This window comes from Peromyscus maniculatus, chromosome 1 (genome assembly GCF_049852395.1).
Source record: "Peromyscus maniculatus bairdii isolate BWxNUB_F1_BW_parent chromosome 1, HU_Pman_BW_mat_3.1, whole genome shotgun sequence".
NCBI lineage: Eukaryota > Metazoa > Chordata > Mammalia > Rodentia > Cricetidae > Peromyscus > Peromyscus maniculatus.
The window spans coordinates 3,963,822-3,981,271 of record NC_134852.1 but is presented as its reverse complement, the minus strand read 5'-3'; the positions used below and the strand labels follow the sequence as shown (position 1 = coordinate 3,981,271).

Here is a 17,450-nt window from a genome sequence, read left to right as displayed (position 1 = left end):
TTTATTACTGTAGCTGTATAGTAGAGCTTGAAGTCAGGGATTGTGATGCCTCCAGAAGTTGTTTTATTGTACAGGTTTCTTTTAGCTATCCTGGGTTTTTTGTTTTTCCATATGAAGTTGAGTATTATTCTTTCCAGGTCTGTGAAGAATTGTGTTGATATTTTGATGGGGATTGCATTGAATCTGTAAATTGCTGTTGATAAGATTGCCATTTTTACTATATTAACCCTGCCTATCCATGAGCATCTTTTCATTTTCGGACATCTTCTTCAATTTCTTTTTTCAGGGACTTAAAGTTCTTGTCATATAGGTCCTTCACTTGCTTGGTTAGTGTTACTTGCTTGGTTAGTGTTACCCCAAGGTATTTTATGTCATTTGTGGCCATTGTAATGGGTGATGTATCTCTAATTGCCTTCTCAGCTTCTTTGAGCATTGTATATAGGAGGGCTACTGATTTTTTTTAGTTGATCTTGTATCCTGCTATGTTGCTGAAGGTGTTTATAAGCTTTATCAATTCCTGGGTGGAATATTTGGGGTCATTCAAGTATACTATCATGTCATCTGCAAATAGGGAAAGCTTGACTTCTTCCTTTCCAATTTGTACCCCCTTAATCTCCTTATGTTGTCTTATTGCTCTGGCTAGAACTTCAAGTTCTATATTGAATAAGTATGGGGAGAGTGGACAGCCTTGCCTCGTTCCTGATTTTAGTGGAATTGCTTTGAGTTTCTCTCCATTTAATTTGATGTTGGCTCTTGGCTTGCTATATATTGCAGTTATTATGTTTAGGTATGTTCCCTGTATTCCTGATCGCTCCAAGACTTTTATCATGAAGTGGTGTTGGACTTTGTCAAATGCCTTTTCTGCATCTAGTGAGATGATCATGTGTTTTTTTTTCTTTGAGTTTGTTTATGTGGTGTATTACATTGATGGACTTTCGTATGTTGAACCACCCTTGCATCCATGTGATTAAGCCTACTTGATCATGGTGGATAATTGTTCTGATGTGTTCTTGGAGTCTGTTTGCCAGTATTTAATTGAGTATTTTTGCAACAATGTTCATGAGGGAGATCAGTCTGTAGTTCTCTTTCTTTGTTGCATCTTTGTTTGGTTTAGGAATCAGGGTAATTGTAGCCTCATAGAAGGAGTTTGGTAATGTGCCTTCTGTTTCTGTTATGTGGAACAATTTAGAGAGTATTGTTACTAACTCTTCTTTGAAAATCTTGTAGAATTCTGTGCTGAAACCATCTGGTCCTGGGCTTTTTTTGGTTGGGAGACTTTTAATGACTGTTTCTATTTCCTTAGGGGTTTTTGGTTTATTTAAATAGTTTATCTGGTCTTAATTTAACTTAGGTATGTGGTACCTATCCAGAAAAATGTCCATTTCTTTTAGGTTTTCCAGTTTTGTGGAGTAGAGGTTTTTGAAATATGACCTTATAATTCTCTGGATTTCCTCAATGTCTGTTGTTGTGTCCCCCTTTTCATTTCTGATTTTGTTGATTTGGATTCTCTCTCTCTCTGTCTTTTGGTTAGTTTGTATAAGGGTTTGTCTATCTTGTTGATTTTCTCAAAGAATCAACTCTTTGTTTCATTTATTTTTTGTATTATTCTCTTAGTTTCTAATTTATTAATTTCACCTCTCAGTTTGATAATATCCTGGCGTCTATTCTTCCTGGGAGACTTTGCTTCTTCTTGTTCTAGAGCTTTCAGGTGTGCTGTTAAGTCACTAGTGTGGGATTTCTCCAACTTCTTTATGTGGGCATTTAGTTCTATGAATTTCCCTCTTTTTTTTTCCGAGACAGGGTTTCTCTTGTGTTGCTTTGTGCCTTTCCTGGAACTCACTTGGTAGCCCAGGCTGGCCTCGAACTCACAGAGATCCACCTGCCTTTGCCTCCCAAGTGCTGGGAATAAAGGTGTGTGCCACCACCGCCTGGCCAAATTTCCCTCTTAACACTGCTTTCATAGTGTCCCATAAGTTTGGGTATGTGGTGTCTTCATTTTCATTGATCCCTAGGAAGTCTTTAATTTCTTTCTTTATTTCTTCCTTAACCCATTGGTGATTCAGTTGAGCATTATTCAGTTTCCATGAGATTGTAGGTTTTCTGTAGTTTTTGTTGTTGTTGAAATCTAACTTTAAACCATGGTGGTCTGATAGAACACAGGAGGTTATTCTAATTGTTTTGTATCTGTTGAGATTTGCTTTGTGGCCAAGTATGTGGTCGATTTTAGAGAAAGTTCCATGGGGTGCTGATAAGAAGGTATATTCTTTCTTGTTAGAATGGAATGTTCTGTAGATATCTATTAGGTCCAATTGGGTCATGACATCAGTTAAGTCCTTTATTTCTTTGTTAAGTTTCGATTTGGGAGATCTGTCCAGTGGTGAAAGCAGGGTGTTGAGATCTCCCACTATTAATGTGTGGGGTTTTATATGTGGTTTAAGCTTTAGTAATGTTTCTTTTACATATGTGGGTGCCCTTGATTTGGGGCATAAATGTTCAGAACTGAAACTTCATCTTTGTGGATCTTTCCTGTGATGAGGATGTAATGTCCTTCTTGATCTCTTTTGATTGATTTTAGTTTGAAGTCTATTTTGTTGGATATCAGGATGGCTACCCCTGCTTGTTTCTTAAGACCATTTGATTGGAAAGTCTTTTCCCAGCGTTTTATTCTTAGGTCGTGTCTGTCTTTGAATTTGAAATGTGTTTCTTGTATGGAGCAGAAAGATGGGTGGTGCTTTCGTATCCATTTTGTAAGTCTATGTCTTTTTATAGGTGAATTAAGGCCATTGATATTAAGGGATATTAATGATCAGTGATTCTTCATCCCTGTTATTTTTGGTGGTAGTGTGTGTGTGTGTACTTCTCTTCTTTGGGGTTTACTGTTGTGGCTTTATCTATTGCCTGTGTTTTTGAGTGTGTTTCTGACTTCCCTCAGTTAGAATTTTCCTTCTAGTGCTTTCTGTAGGGCTGGGTTTGTGGATAGGTATTGTTTAAATCTGGCTTTGTCTTCGAATGTCTTGTTCCTTCCATCTATGATGATTGAAAGTTTTGCTGGGTATATTATTCTGGGCTGACATCCATGGTCTCTTAGTGTCTGCATTACATCTGTCCAGGTCCTTCTGGCTTTCAAAGTCTCCATTGAGAAATCGGGTGTTATTCTGATGGGTTTACCTTTATAGGTCACTTGGCCTTTTTCCTTGGCTGCTCTTAATATTCTTTCTTTATTCTGTACATTTAGTTGTTTAATTATTATGTGTCTAGGGGACTTTTTTGGGGGTCTAGTCTGTTTGGTGTTGTATAGGCTTCTTGTATCTTCATAGGCATTTCCTTCTTTAAGTTGGGAAAGTTTTCTTCTATAATTTTGTTGAATATATTTTATGTGCCTTTGAGTTGGTATTCTTCACCTTCTTCTATCCCTATTATTGGTAGGTTTGGTCTTTTCATTGTATCCCAAATTTCTTGGACATTTTGGTTCATGACTTTGTTGGCTTTAGTGTTTCCTTCGACTGATGAAACTATTTCTTCTACTGTATCTTCAATGCCAGAAATCCTCTCTTCTATCTCTTGCATTCTGTTGGTTATACTTGCATCTGAAGTTCCCGATCTTTTACTCAGATTTTCTATTTCCAGCATTCCCTCTGTTTGTGTCTTCTTTATTTTTTCAATTTCCCTTTTCAGTTCTTGGACTGTTTCCTTTGTTTGTTTCATTGCTTTTTCATGATTTTCTTTTAGTACTTTATTGTTTTCTTCCAGTACTTTATTGTTTTCCTGCAGGACTTCATTGTTTTCTTCTAGGTCTTTATTGTTTTCTTGCAGGGCTTTATTGTTTTATTCTAATCTGTTTGCCCTTTCCTCTTGTTGTTTACAGCATTCTTCCAATTTTCTTGTCTTTTCCTCTATACAAGCCTCTACCTTGTTCATGATGTTACTCATAAGGCTACTTTCTTCTGCTTCTTCCAATTTTTGATGTTCAGGTCTAGATGTTGGAGGCGGGCTACATTCTGGTGATGCTGTATTGCTCATCATTTTGTTGTATGTACTTCTGCCTTGACGTCCGCCCATCTCCTTGTGGTTCCTTCTTGGTCTTATCAGTGTACTTGTTTCAGAAAGAGCTGACAGATTCAGGAAGTCTCTCTCTCTTGTCCAAAACGGAGTTCTCTTGTCCAAATGGTAACTCCCGGGCAGGATGGAAGCTCTTATCTGGACCAGAAGTCTCTGGTCCAGAAGGGAAGTTGGGAGCAGGATGGGAGCTGGGAGCTGGTCTCTAAGTCTCAGGAGGTGGCTGTGGTCTCGGGCAGATGGGCGTCGGGGTTGGGCATGGAGATTACAGGGGCTGCTGGAGGGGCTTGGAGAAGGGGATCCCTCCCGGTGGGGCTAGAAGGGGACCTGCCCGGTGACCAGAACCTGGGGCCAAGTTGGGCAGGTCTTCCCAGAGTGGCTGGTGCTCAGGGATGGGGTCCGGGTTGGGCGCGGATACTCACCTCTGGTCCAGAAGGGAAGTACTTCTTCCAATTTTTGATGTTCAGGTCTAGATGCTGGAGGTGGGCTAGGTTCTGGTGATGCTGTATTGCTCTTCATTTTGTTGTATGTTCTTCTGCCTTGATGTCTGCCCATCTCCTTGTGGTTTGTTCTTGGTCTTATCAGTGCACTTGGTTCAGACAGAGCTGACAGATTCAGGAAGTCTCTCTCTCTTGTCCAGATGGGAGTTCTCTTGTCCAAATGGGAACTCTGGGGCAGATTGGAAGCTCTTACCTAGATGGGAAGTCTGGGGCATGATGGGATCTTTTGTACAGACAGGAAGTCCAGGGCAGGATGGGCACTCTTGTCCAGAATGGAAGTCCGGGGCAGGATAGGTGCTCTTGTCCAGAAGGGAAGTCCAGGTCAGGATGGAAGCTCTGGTCCAGAAGGGAAGTCCTGGGCAGGATGGGAGCTGGGGGCTAGTCTCTAAGTTTCAGGAAGTGGTGGAGGTCTCCGGCGTGGAGATTCCAGTGCCTGTTGGGGGGCGTGGAGAAGGGGATCCTTCCCAGTGGGGATAGAAGGGGACCTGCCCAGTGGCCAGAACCTCGGGCCAAGTTGGGCACGTCTTCTCCGGAGTGGCTGGTGCCCAGGGATGGGGTCTGGACTGGGCCCAGATACTCACCTCTGGTCCAGAAGGCAAGTCAGGGCCTATTTGTTTTTTTAATGCTTATTTTTATGGGTTTTCTTATTTTTTTCTAGGAGCTGAAAACCAAACACAGGGCCTTACACTTGCTACTCAATGTTCTACAACTAATCTAAATCTCTAATCCCCCTTGTGTTGTTCTCTTTGCCTTTTTTTCTCCTCTTTTTGGTTTTGTTTTTAAAGAAAATTAGAGAAAAAATCAATATAAAGTTAGGTATGTAGGCAGTTGAGGAGGACACAGAAGAATTTGGGAGAAGAGAAAAACATTTTTAAACTACACTGTAGGAAAATGAATTGAATTTAATAGTACATAATCCCCTATGTATAAACTGGAGTAGAGACAGCCTGCTCAAGAAATGCTAGTGGAAAAATTGCCCATTCGGAGGTCGAAAAGAAGTATCTCCTAACAATTGTCCTGTTTCAAAATCAAGACCAAATGGATTAAAGACTTTAGTGTAAGTACAGAAAGCATGAATCTGATAAAAAAAAACATGGAGAAAACATTTAAATATATCGAATAACTCAGGAAATAAGACCACATTTTAACAAGTATGATTGCATAAAACTAATTTTGTTTGTATTAAAAAATGTTTTGAGTATGTTGAGAGGTAGCCCACACAGATGGGAAAATATCTACTGGCTATACTAGACTGAAAAATATCTGGAATATAGAAAGTAGTAATAAGCTGAGGCTGTAGACACGAGTCAGCAGTTAAGAGCACCTGATGATCCGTCAAAGGATCTGAGTTCAGTTTCAACCACTAATGTTGGTAGGCACCTAAAAACCACTTAAAATTCCAGCTCTGCAGGATCCAGATTCCTCCTCTGGCCCCAAAGAAAAGTGCATTCTCAAGTCCCCTACAGATACACACACATATTTATCAAATATGCATCCAGTACTCAAATTGAAATGATGAAATTCTCTGTCAAAGTGGACAAGAACACAGTTATTTTTGTGACATCTACTCTCATCAGCATTTTAGGTTTTCTTTCAAGCTCTCAAGCATCTCCTGTTTTTCCAACCTTACAACACAGAGGAATTTGTCAAGCTATATCTGAAAATGCCATCAAATGCATTATAATCCTTGTACTAACTACAAAGTATTCATCTATAGAGCCTTATCCATACTAAATCCTGTGCCTTTATTTTCAGAATACCAACTGAAAACTACCAGTTCACTCTGCCTTTGGCTTTTGCTGTGGAAGAAATCAACAGGAATCTATATCTTCTACCAAATGTGTCTCTCATGTTTTACTTCTTCACTAACAATTATCATGATAAGCAAGCATTTCAAAATTTCATATACATAACTGCAAAAAGGCACAGACTTCTTCTTAACTACAGCTGTAAACTTAAGACCAAATGTCGTGTAATGTTTACAGGACCAATGTTAATACCATACTTGAGCCTGGCACAATTTTTGGAGTTCTACAAATTTCCACAGGTGAAGTTGTTTGGGTGGGAAAGTGTGGAATCTTTCTCATTTTTTGGCTAAGCCTGATGCTGAGGAGAGTGTAAGGGGGAGATTGGCTTCACAATAATGTAAATCAAGTTCAAGTGTAATTAATCAGCCACTCAATGGGACATTCCCAATTCATCATTTGATATGTAGATGAGAAGAGGAATTAACAGTCAAGGTGATTTTCCTTGAACAAATTGTAGAAAAGTGATTTTCTGCAGGTTTCTAACAGGGTAGTATAACTGTAGTAATAGGGAAACATTGCCCTTCCTGTCATTTGAAACTGGTGCTTCACCCACCTCAGTGCTCCCATTGAGATTTCTGACAGTCCTCTACCTCATGCTGCTCCCTGTGTTTCATGTCCTTCAGCTCACCTATGGACCTTTCTATCCTATCCTGAGTGATCGTGAACAATTTCCCAATCTGTATCAGATGGCCCCCAAGGACACAGCTCTGGCACTGGCCATGGTCTCTTTGATGCTTCACTTCAGCTGGAACTGGGTTGGGTTGGCCATCTCAGATGATGACCAGGGTCTCCAATTTCTCTCAGATCTGAGGGGAGAAAGTGATGTCCAAAGAGTCTGCTTAGCCTTTGTGATCATGATCCCAGTTAACATGGAGTTATACATGTCAAGAGCTGAAGTGTGTAACAAGCAAATTGAGACATCATCCACACATATTGTTATCATTTATGGTGACACAGAGAGTACTCTCATTTTGTGCTTTAGAATGTGGGTATCACAGGGTATGCAGAGAATATGGGTCACCACCTCACAGTGGGATGTCACTACAAGTAAGAGAGACTTCATCCTTCACTCATTCCACAGGACTCTTGCTTTTGAACACCACCATGCTGAGATTTGTGGTTTTAAAAATTTTGTTCAGACACTGAACCCTTCCAAATACACAGACATGTTCCTGGCAGGACTGGGGTGGATGTACTTTAGCTGTGAAGCCTCAACATCTAACTGTAAGACACTGGAGAACTGCTCATTCAATGCCTCACTGGAATGGTTAGTGCTACAGAGTTTTGATATGGCCTTTAGTGATGGTGGTTATGATGTATACAATGCTGTGTATGCTATGGCCCATGCTCTCCATGAAATGCTTCTTCAACAAGTAGAAAACCAGCCAATCAACACTCTGAGAGAACTGGATTCTGACTGCTCACAGGTACTGCATCTTCCAATGGATGGAACTTTGTGTCATCAATGTTATATTCTTTAAGAGTCTCTCACATTCTGAAACCAATATTTTGTCATGTATGTGGTATTCACTATAAGGGATGGTGTGTATAAGTGTACTCACCTGATTCTGACCCCACTGTATTCTCTGGGGACCTTATCCTTCTTGTTTATCTGGGAAAAATATCACATGAAATAATACTGAGATTCAGTTCAATACCTACTTTTGTGCCTCTGGGTGTGAGTATATTTGTGTCTGATTGTCTGTATGTCTTTGTGTTTGTTTCTGTGTATGTGTTTGTGTCTTTGTGGGTGTCTAAATGCATTTTTGTGCCTTTGTATGCATGTGTGTAGATGTGCTTCTTTGCAAATATTAATGTCTCTCTCCTGTGTTTGTGAGTGACTGTGTATATGAGCATATATATTTGTTGTGTGTGCATATGTCTCTTGTGAATATATTTATCAGTGTGTTTCTCTGTGTGTGTGTTTTTTTGTCTTTATGTGCCTGTGTGTTTCTGTATCTGTGTCTGTATTTGGTTGCTTAGGTTTTTCTGTATGTGTGTTTTTGTGTGCATGTGTGTTAATGAGTTTAGCTCTATTATGTGTGTGCCTCTGCATGGGTGTATGTGTGGAAGTGTGTGTGTGTGTGTGTGTGTGTGTGTGTGTGTGTGTGTGTATGGTGCATATTTATATTTGGTGTTTGTGTGTATTTCTGTGTCTGTATTTGAGGGTTTCCTCTGAGAGAACTAAAATTTTAGGATCACAATGACTTTACTTATTCATATGCTTTCATTGAGTTTCTCCCTTGGGCACCTTCAATAAATTTGCCTTAGGATGAAATAAGAACATATTTTCAGACCTAAAATAAGGTAATATAGACTGAAGAGTGTTGTCTGTCTTTCAGCTTCACCTATTTCTGAAGAATATGCACTTTGTTAATCCTGCTGGAGATGTAATAAATATGAATCAGAAAGAAAAACTGCAGGCCGAGTATGGCATTTACCACATTTCTAATTTCCCCCATGGTGTTGGATTTAAGGTGAAAATAGGAGAGTTTAAGCCATATTTTCCACATGGTCAACAGCTCCATTTATATGAAGATATGATAGAGTGGGCCACAGGAACTAGACAGGTGGGTCTGACCAATATGTACTGATGTCACCACTGTCAAGTGAGGCCATTTGAGTTTCCCTGTGACTTAGTGAAATTAGAAGGATTGTCATGTAAAGACTCAATTTTAAACTTCTATATGATGTTTCTTCATTTCAGATTTTTTTTTTTTTTTTTTTTTGGTTTTCCGAGACAGGGTTTCTCTTGTGTAGCTTTGCGCCTTTCCTGGATCTCACTTGGTAGCCCAGGCTGGCCTCGAACTCACAGAGATCCGCCTGCCTCTGCCTCCCGAGTGCTGGGATTAAAGGCGTGCGCCACCACCGCCCGGCCATTTCAGATTTTAAAAATATGATTTTTCAGGAAGTTTTTGAAATCTAAGAAAATCATAAGATATATTTTATTATATCAGAAACTATATATGTTATAAACAAATATAAAACTAGATATGACCAACATTTCATATTATTCCCAGTAAAGTTATTAATATTCTCTTGGGGCCATTCTGATTGCTGCCCATTGATTTTCTTCTCTTCTTTTGAATCTCTAATCTGAATGCAGAAAAGACTGAAGTTAAGAAGAAAATTTGGAACTAGGAACAGATATGCAAGTCATTAATTTATATTTTATAATTTTATTCAAGCACATTGACTATATTGCCTACTTGTCTAACAATACATTCACAATTTCTTGGGCCACTTTAGATATTTTATTAATTATAACTTGTTTTTTACACTATATATATATATATATATATATATATATATATATATATATATATATATTCCATTTGAGTATGAGGTATCTAAGTATACCTGGAGAGGGATTAAGGAACTGAAGACAGAGTTGAGCCTAAGTGTAAGAGTGGGGGATTGAACAGCAAGTGTGATAGATTGCTAAGCAATTTCTCCAGCCCTCAATCATATTTTCTAAAGGAATCCTTCATTAGAAGAGCATTTATTTGTACCTTAATTTAGGCACAATTCATTCAAACAAACAAACAAATGAACAAACAAACAAAAAAAGATTTGCATTGTTTCCTTATCTGATTGGACAGGCAACTACAGTCATCATAATTGGTTTTGAGAAAATTTGTAAATAAAATATTCCAATATGTGCTCCCAGATAGATTATAGGTATTGATTTTGATATGTCTGATTTTATAGTATCTGAATTACATTGCCTACTACAACATTGTTTGCTGAATTTGAAAGGGGTTTACTTCCAGAAAATCTGCAAACTTAATCTTCAAGTTGCTCAAATAGAATTAAATCAAGTGTTAATATTCTATTTTCACAGTGATGAGAAAATTATGCTCAGAGAACAGAGCAAATGGGATGAAGTTTTGCTACTAGCCTGTACTACTAGATCAGAGGAGAGCAATAAAATCACAAGCCTGCTTCTACCAGGCCTAATTTGAACATTAAAAACATCAAGCAAAAGGATAGGGAGGACCAAAAACAACCAAATAAGTGCCGTACTTGAAAACAGTGAGGCAGAAAGACTCCAAGTGACACAATCATAGGCTTACATGAGAGTAAACTCAATGACATACTAAACAAAGACTTCCAATAATAATTGTAAGAATGTTCCAGAAAATCAAAGAGCATAGAAATTACTTCTAAGACCAAACCAAAAAGATCACAAACACTTGCAAATAATAAGGAATTGAGTGAAGATGTGACAAAAATTTCATAAATTCATACTAACATTCTGAAAATGAAAGACACAACAATTCACACAGCAAACTGTATAAAACATCTTTCTCTCAGAATGTCTCAAGTAGAAGACAGACTATCAAGACTTGAAACAAGGCAGATGAATTTTAATTCAAACTATGACAAAGATAAAACTATAAGGAAGGATGAAGAAAACACATGAGACTTAGTGGATGTCAGTAAAGACCAAATTAAGAAAGCACAGACACAAGAGGAGGACAACATGTGAAAGGACTAAAGGTATTTCTAATAAAAGGACATCAAAAATTTTACCAAATTCTGGGGAATATCGCCATCCAGATACAGAAGGCATTCAGAGTGCATAACAGAGGTTCAGAAAAGGATCTGACCATTTTGAAGATTACTTAAAGTCTCAGTTATGCAGAACAAAGAGGAATTTTAGGTTACAAGAGAGAAGGTCAATTTTATTGAATGTCCCCATCATAATCTCAGTAGCTTTATTCATAGACACTTTAAAAGGAGGGAGTATCAATTATGTGTTTCAAACAGAGACAAAATTTCCAACTCTAATTACTATTCCCAGCAAAGCTATCCTTCATAATTTCAGGAAGATGGAAAAACTTGTAATGGTGACCACAAATTGCAGGAATATATAGCTACTGGAACATCACTAAGAAAAACACTTGAAGAGAGTTATTACACTTCATACTCCTTCACACTGAATATTACATTTAACAGTAGATATCACAGGAATGTATAGACTATACTAGATCACTAGACAGAAAATCAAAGCTTTGAAATATATCAAAAATTACAAACACACAAATTTACAATAATCACCAAATGGCTTTCATTAATAACTGAATTTGAAGAATCCCACTCTCTAATCAAGGGGCACAGGCAAGGAAATTAAAAAAAATACTGTGTTGCTCAGAAGGTAAATATTGCACCCATAAAAAAAGAACAGATTCTCCACAGTAAAGGAAAAAAAAGATCATTCCAGGTATAGTTAATCAGAAAGAAGAAAATTTTACTCTAATCAATGAACATGGATGGAGAAATTCTCAAGTAAATACTCACAAACAGGGCTCAAGAGCACATCAGAAAGATCAGTCCCTCTACACCAGATGACTTTATTACAGGGATGTAAGGCTGGTTCAACATATGCAAATCAATCAAGTATAATATGTCATATAAATATATGCTAGGATAGAAATTGTAAGCTCATTGAAAAAGATAGAGAATAGGTCTTGAGCAATGTCCAGCACCCCTTCAGAGAAAGCAAACAAAGAAACATAAAAAACCCTTGACAAAGTAAGTTTCTATAAGACAAAACATAGACAACATTGTACTATATGGAGAGAAACTCAAAGCATTTACACTGAATTCAGAAATGGAACCAAATGTGGTGTTGCTTCCCAGAATTAATGAGTAACCAAAAATACAGGTCACGAATAGAACCAGAGGCCAATTAGACAGAGACAACTTCTCAATTAAGTTTCTCTTTTTTCTTGTACTTCTGCTTTGTTTCAAGTTGACAAAGCTAAGCTACACAATGGGTGGTTAGGGGGTTCAGTTCAGGCATTCCAGTGGTGACATTACATATACTTCTAGATATTTCTGAACATTGAATAGTTCAGAAGCACCTCAATATTTAATCAATTTGTTCTCATATATTCATGTGTAGCCTTGTACAAAGTCCTGAAAGAAATGTGTTCACTCAGTTCATGTATAGAAAGAAAACTTGTTAACTACTCAACATGATGAGATGCTATAACTATTGAAGGAGTAGTCAGACTCCTGGCCCAGCATCTGCCTGATTTTCCTCAGATGCCCTCTGCTGAGTGCGGTGTTGATTGTCACCCTGGATTCAGAAAATTCCATCAAGAAGGAATGGCAGCCTGCTGTTTTGATTGCATTCCCTGCCGAGCAAATGAGATTTCCAATGAGACAAGCAAGTGTTTACTGCAGGGAGAAATCCTTCAGACTGACTGACTTCTGCTATCCACACTGCACTTTCAAAGGGTCCTGGAAGGGGGCTGCAATGCTGTGTGGTCTTCACCAGAGAAGACTGTTCAGACATAGGTTTAAGCCAAATAAAGTCATCATTAGCTGGATGTCAACTACAGTTGGTGTACAGGACCCCAGTGTAGCACTGAGTCTTTCTCAGGGTGAGATTTGAAGTAAAAGAACTATGTTTATGCGTTGACATCCTTCAGTTACCAAGAACAGTGAGCCAAAAGGAGATTTACAGAAGCTTAAAATCAAAGTTAGTACATTTTGAGATTTTTTTCAGAAATAGAAGGTCTATGATGGGTTAGTCCTTTCTTCAGTTTGGCAGGTTGTGCTGCTAGGTGGGGAGGTTTATAGTCTGAGTGGTACTTCTGTCATGGAGTCAGTTGAGTTAGGGAGGGTCTGGGTATCTATTAAGTACTGTGGCCCTTTTACAGCACAAATAAAATCTATTCCTTTCCTAATTTTGTTTTTACAATTATGTGATCAATAATAATGTCCTTATAAATAACAACCTGTGCCTTCACATATATGCTTGACTCACTATAAAATCACTGCTGGCAGTATTTTGTAAAAGAAAGTGTTTTGAAAAATCAAACAGCCTTGTGAGGGAATTCTACACTTTATCTGTCCCAATGATTATATCCCTGTAAAGGTACAGGTAGACTAGATTGTAGTCATGAGTCTTTGTAAATAGTTGGTTATTCATTTAACCTCCTTGACTGTATGTATGTGTTCCTGTGTGAGTTTATGTGCAGGAGATTGTGGAGGCCAAAATAGTGCATACAAGCCCCTTGAATTTGAGATATAGATAGGTATAAGCTTCCACATGGATGCTGAGTCCAAACCCTTGTTCTCTGCAGAGGTGTAAGCACTCTTAACTGTTGAGTCATCTCCTGCCGCTGAAGTCATGAATCCTACACAACTTGTTCTTGCCACTGCCCATAAACATTGCTTACAAAAAGAGATATTGAGTCACCATGTGTTATGATGATAAATAAGTATTGTGTGGTGGTGGGCATGCTGTTTATAAAGCATTTGATGAATGGCAAGTATTTTGTGTTGTCATTTAGCTGACAGGTGTGTGGGGAAGACAGCATGAAGATGTGAATTCAGGGTGGTACCATAAGGCTGCAATGGGAGCCTGCTCAGGAAACTTTGAGATGATGCAAGTGCTGTTACTTCTATGTGAGGGAGGTTCACAGAGAGTTTTGAGACTGATGCCATTGTAGGTCGTGGTGACTAAAGAGTAGTAACTGTGGGTAAAATTACTAGAAACAGCTAAAGATTAAATAGTACTTGATTTCATATAAAAATGAGAAAAAGTGTGGACACATGATGTAGAGAAAGACAGGTGTCCCACTTAGGATTTTTGTACACAGTAGCAATGAATGTCACAATAATATAGATAAAATAGTTTTGTAGTAAAAAGAAACAGCCACAATGATTCCAATGATAGTTTGGCATACACAATACATATAAGTCAACTGGTTATTGATTTGGAGATGGCCAAATTCAAAGGAGAGTCCATAATTGTTTTTGACTTTTATTGTTAGTCATTGTCTATAATGCAAAGAACATTTAAAAAAGACATCTCGGGCATTGGAGATATGTTTCAGCAGTTAAGGGCATGGGATGCTCTTCCAGAGGTCCTGTGTTCAATTTCCAGAAACCACCTATAACTTTCTAAAATTATCTGTAATGAGATTCCCTGCCCGCCTCTTGTGTGCAGGCATACATGCAGGCTGAGCACCATACATAATAAATAACTAAATCTTAAAAAATGATATTTAGGTTCAATTAGAAGAGTTATCAGGTAAATCTCTTGCCACAAGTCTGATGACCTGAACTCACTGCAGGAAGCCCATTGAAATGAGATGGAGCCAACTCCTACAAGATGCCTTCTTGACAACTTGTACTTTACACACACACACACACACACACACACACACACACACACACACACACACCACTCACACACATGTGCAAAAAATAACAGACTGTAATAAAATTGATTTAAGTTAATAACTATAAAGGGCATTTATATTAATAAATACCCAAAAATAAACAAAAGCATATGTTTATGAATATTTGAAAAAAGCATGTGTAGAGGGTAGTAAGTCCACACAGGGCCAGGTCCATGTGAAGGCCACCAGAGGCATCTGATGCCCTTTGTACCAGAGTTACTGATAGTAATATGGCACTACACATGTTCTGGGAACTGGACTTAGGCCTCCTGTAAGAGCAGACCATGTTCTTAACAGTTTAGCCATTTTCCCAGTTCCTTAAAAACAACAAATAAAAAAATGTAATCATAGCAGGCAATAAATGATATGTTGGTTTTATTCTTGGAATGACATAAAAACTTGGAAGCACATCATTGTGCTCCATTATTATTCACAGTTTAGCACAATTACATTCATATATCACTTACTTGCTGTGGTGGAAAATACAGCTTATGGATGGGATATTATTGTTCAATTCAAATATTCTGTATTACTATTCTCACTTGGGAGTTCACATGTTGTCTTGTTCATGCTGTTTTACCAATAACTCCTTCACCATTGAGTACATTAGTAGAACCCAGGTCTGTTGGAGTCCACAGAGGTTTTCAGATAATATCTGAGCTTGCTTTACCAGCAGGGCTGCATAAGAGGATGATTGGACCTCTGGCCTGGCTACTAGGTGTTTGGTAGGGTCTACATTTAGTTGTATCTAGTAAGGCATTGGTTTTTTGCCCCCCGCCCCGGCATTGATATAAACAGCCTTTGGAATAAAGTTATGGGTTGGTGGATTAGGATCTAGGTTCCTCTGAGGCTATCCTGTGTTTCTGTCTCTCTGTCTCTCTTTCCTCTATATATCTATCTAAATCTCTTATCCCTCACTCCCCAAGAACACCCAGGGGGAAGTCCCCACAGAGGTCTCATATAGTAGGAAATTAGGGAAGTAAATAAGTCCTCTGTGCTCACAAAGTGGTGGTATAAGACACAAGACTTCTGGGTGTTATATATGTATAGAGTTTTCTACCTAATCAGTAGGATAATTTCATGTTACAAACTGTTTAGTGTCCCCATTCCCTGATGAGGATACAACTAGGGCATCATATTTAATTAATTTTTCTTGAGAATTTCATACATCATTATAAAATCTCTCTCTCTCTCTCCCAATTCTATTTCCCATACATCACATGCAACAAAAACTCGCACAATCATGAGCTCTTTTTCATTTACTATTTTCAAACACTCATTTTCATTTACTGCTTTCACATACAAATGCACTTACACACACACACACACAAACACACACACACACACACACACACACACACACACACACACACGATTCTATTTGCTGTTGCCGGGCTACTCATGTGTTTTGTGGTGATCATATGAGAATAAAAAAAAGCCATAAGAGGTTTCATCCTAGATAAGACCAAGTCTCCATCTCTCATAAGGGCATCACTTCTAATTCAGACAGAAAGATTCATGTTATAGTGTATCAATAGGATCTGTGTTTGACCTTGACGAAGACAGGCAGTATGAAATAGAAGCATTGCTCTTCAGAAAAGTCTCATTTACATCTTTATCAATAAAGTATGTGGATGTTGTAAAGTTTCCAAAATATACTGACGTGGCCTGTCCATAAGAAATGCTGAAGTTTCACTAACAATACTTTTGCTTTCTGCATCAGATATGGATCAGTGTATTAAGTGTCCAGAGGACCAGTATGCCAATGCAGAGCAGAACCACTGCCTGTACAAAGATGTGACCTTTCTGGCCTTTGGTGACCCCTTGGGGATGACTCTGTCCTGTGTGGCCTTGGGTTTGTCTGCATTCACCATTCTTGTTCTTGGGATCTTTGTGAAGCACCAAGACACTCCCATTGTGAAGGCCAATAACCTCACTCTCAGCTATATCCTGCTCATCTCCCTCATCTTCTGTTTCCTCTGTTCCTTGCTCTTCATTGGCCATCCCAACTCAGTCACCTGCATCCTGCAGCAAATAACATATGGATTTTTATTCACTGTGGCTGTTTCCACTGTGTTAGCCAAGACAGTTACTGTGGTTTGGGCTTTCAAAGTCACAACTCCTGGAAGAAGGATGAAGTGGTTCCTGGTATCAGGGGTACCTAACTACATTATTCCCATCTGCACCATCATCCAAATTATTCTCTGTGCAATCTGGCTGGGAACATCTCCTCCCTCTGTTGACATTGATTCTCACTCTGAGCATGGCCACATCATCATTGTGTGCAACAAGGGCTCAGTAACTGCTTTCTATTCTGTCTTAGGATACCTGGGCTCTCTGGCCCTGGGGAGCTTCACTGTGGCTTTCTTGGCCAGGAATCTCCCTGACACATTCAATGAAGCCAAATTCTTGACATTCAGCATGCTGTTGTTCTGCAGTGTCTGGGTCACTTTTCTCCCTGTCTACCACAGCACCAAGGGCAAGGTCATGGTGGCTGTGGAGGTCTTCTCCATCTTAGCCTCCAGTGCTGGCTTGCTGGGATGCATCTTTGTCCCCAAGTGCTACATCATTTTGGTAAGACCAGGGAGAAATTCTCTTCAAAAGTTAAAGGAGAAAACATTTTCCAGAACTGACATTTCATAAATTTTAACTGACAAATGTAATGTTGGTACAGAACCATCTATTAGGATACAATGCAAGGTTATTCATTAGATAGTGACTCTCACTGTTTCTTCTAATGGTGTTGTTTATCAGTGTCATGTATACCACTTTTATCTATATTGTCTCCCATAACCTTCCACTCAGCCACCTATTTTTACAGGACTTGTCTTTTGGATGTTAGTGCAGAGTGGAAGTGCTGTATTTATCTCTAATATGTAATT

At 38.7% G+C, this 17,450-nt stretch overlaps 1 protein-coding gene across 1 annotated transcript; it reads left to right on the top strand.

Moving 5' to 3' along the window:
• Window positions 1–6,330: 6,330 nt before the first annotated feature.
• LOC102907417 (vomeronasal type-2 receptor 116-like) lies at window positions 6,331–17,211 on the top strand. Its single transcript, XM_076575508.1, has 5 exons — window positions 6,331–6,603; window positions 6,988–7,791; window positions 8,707–8,934; window positions 12,419–12,542; window positions 16,292–17,211. Exons 1-5 carry the CDS (start codon window positions 6,406–6,408, stop codon window positions 17,209–17,211), a joined length of 2,274 nt encoding a protein of 757 aa, XP_076431623.1. The 5' UTR covers window positions 6,331–6,405.
• Window positions 17,212–17,450: the final 239 nt, after the last annotated feature.

What these genes read in the sequence shown, in the direction of transcription:
- LOC102907417 (XM_076575508.1), top strand. Translation starts at nt 6,406, where the DNA reads ATGTTTTACTTCTTCACTAACAATTATCATGATAAGCAAGCATTTCAA. An exon ending in AGTTCTACAAATTTCCACAG is followed by an intron (nt 6,604 to 6,987) that starts GTGAAGTTGTTT and finishes CATGTCCTTCAG; the next exon opens with CTCACCTATGGACCTTTCTA. An exon ending in GGGCCACAGGAACTAGACAG is followed by an intron (nt 8,935 to 12,418) that starts GTGGGTCTGACC and finishes GATTTTCCTCAG; the next exon opens with ATGCCCTCTGCTGAGTGCGG.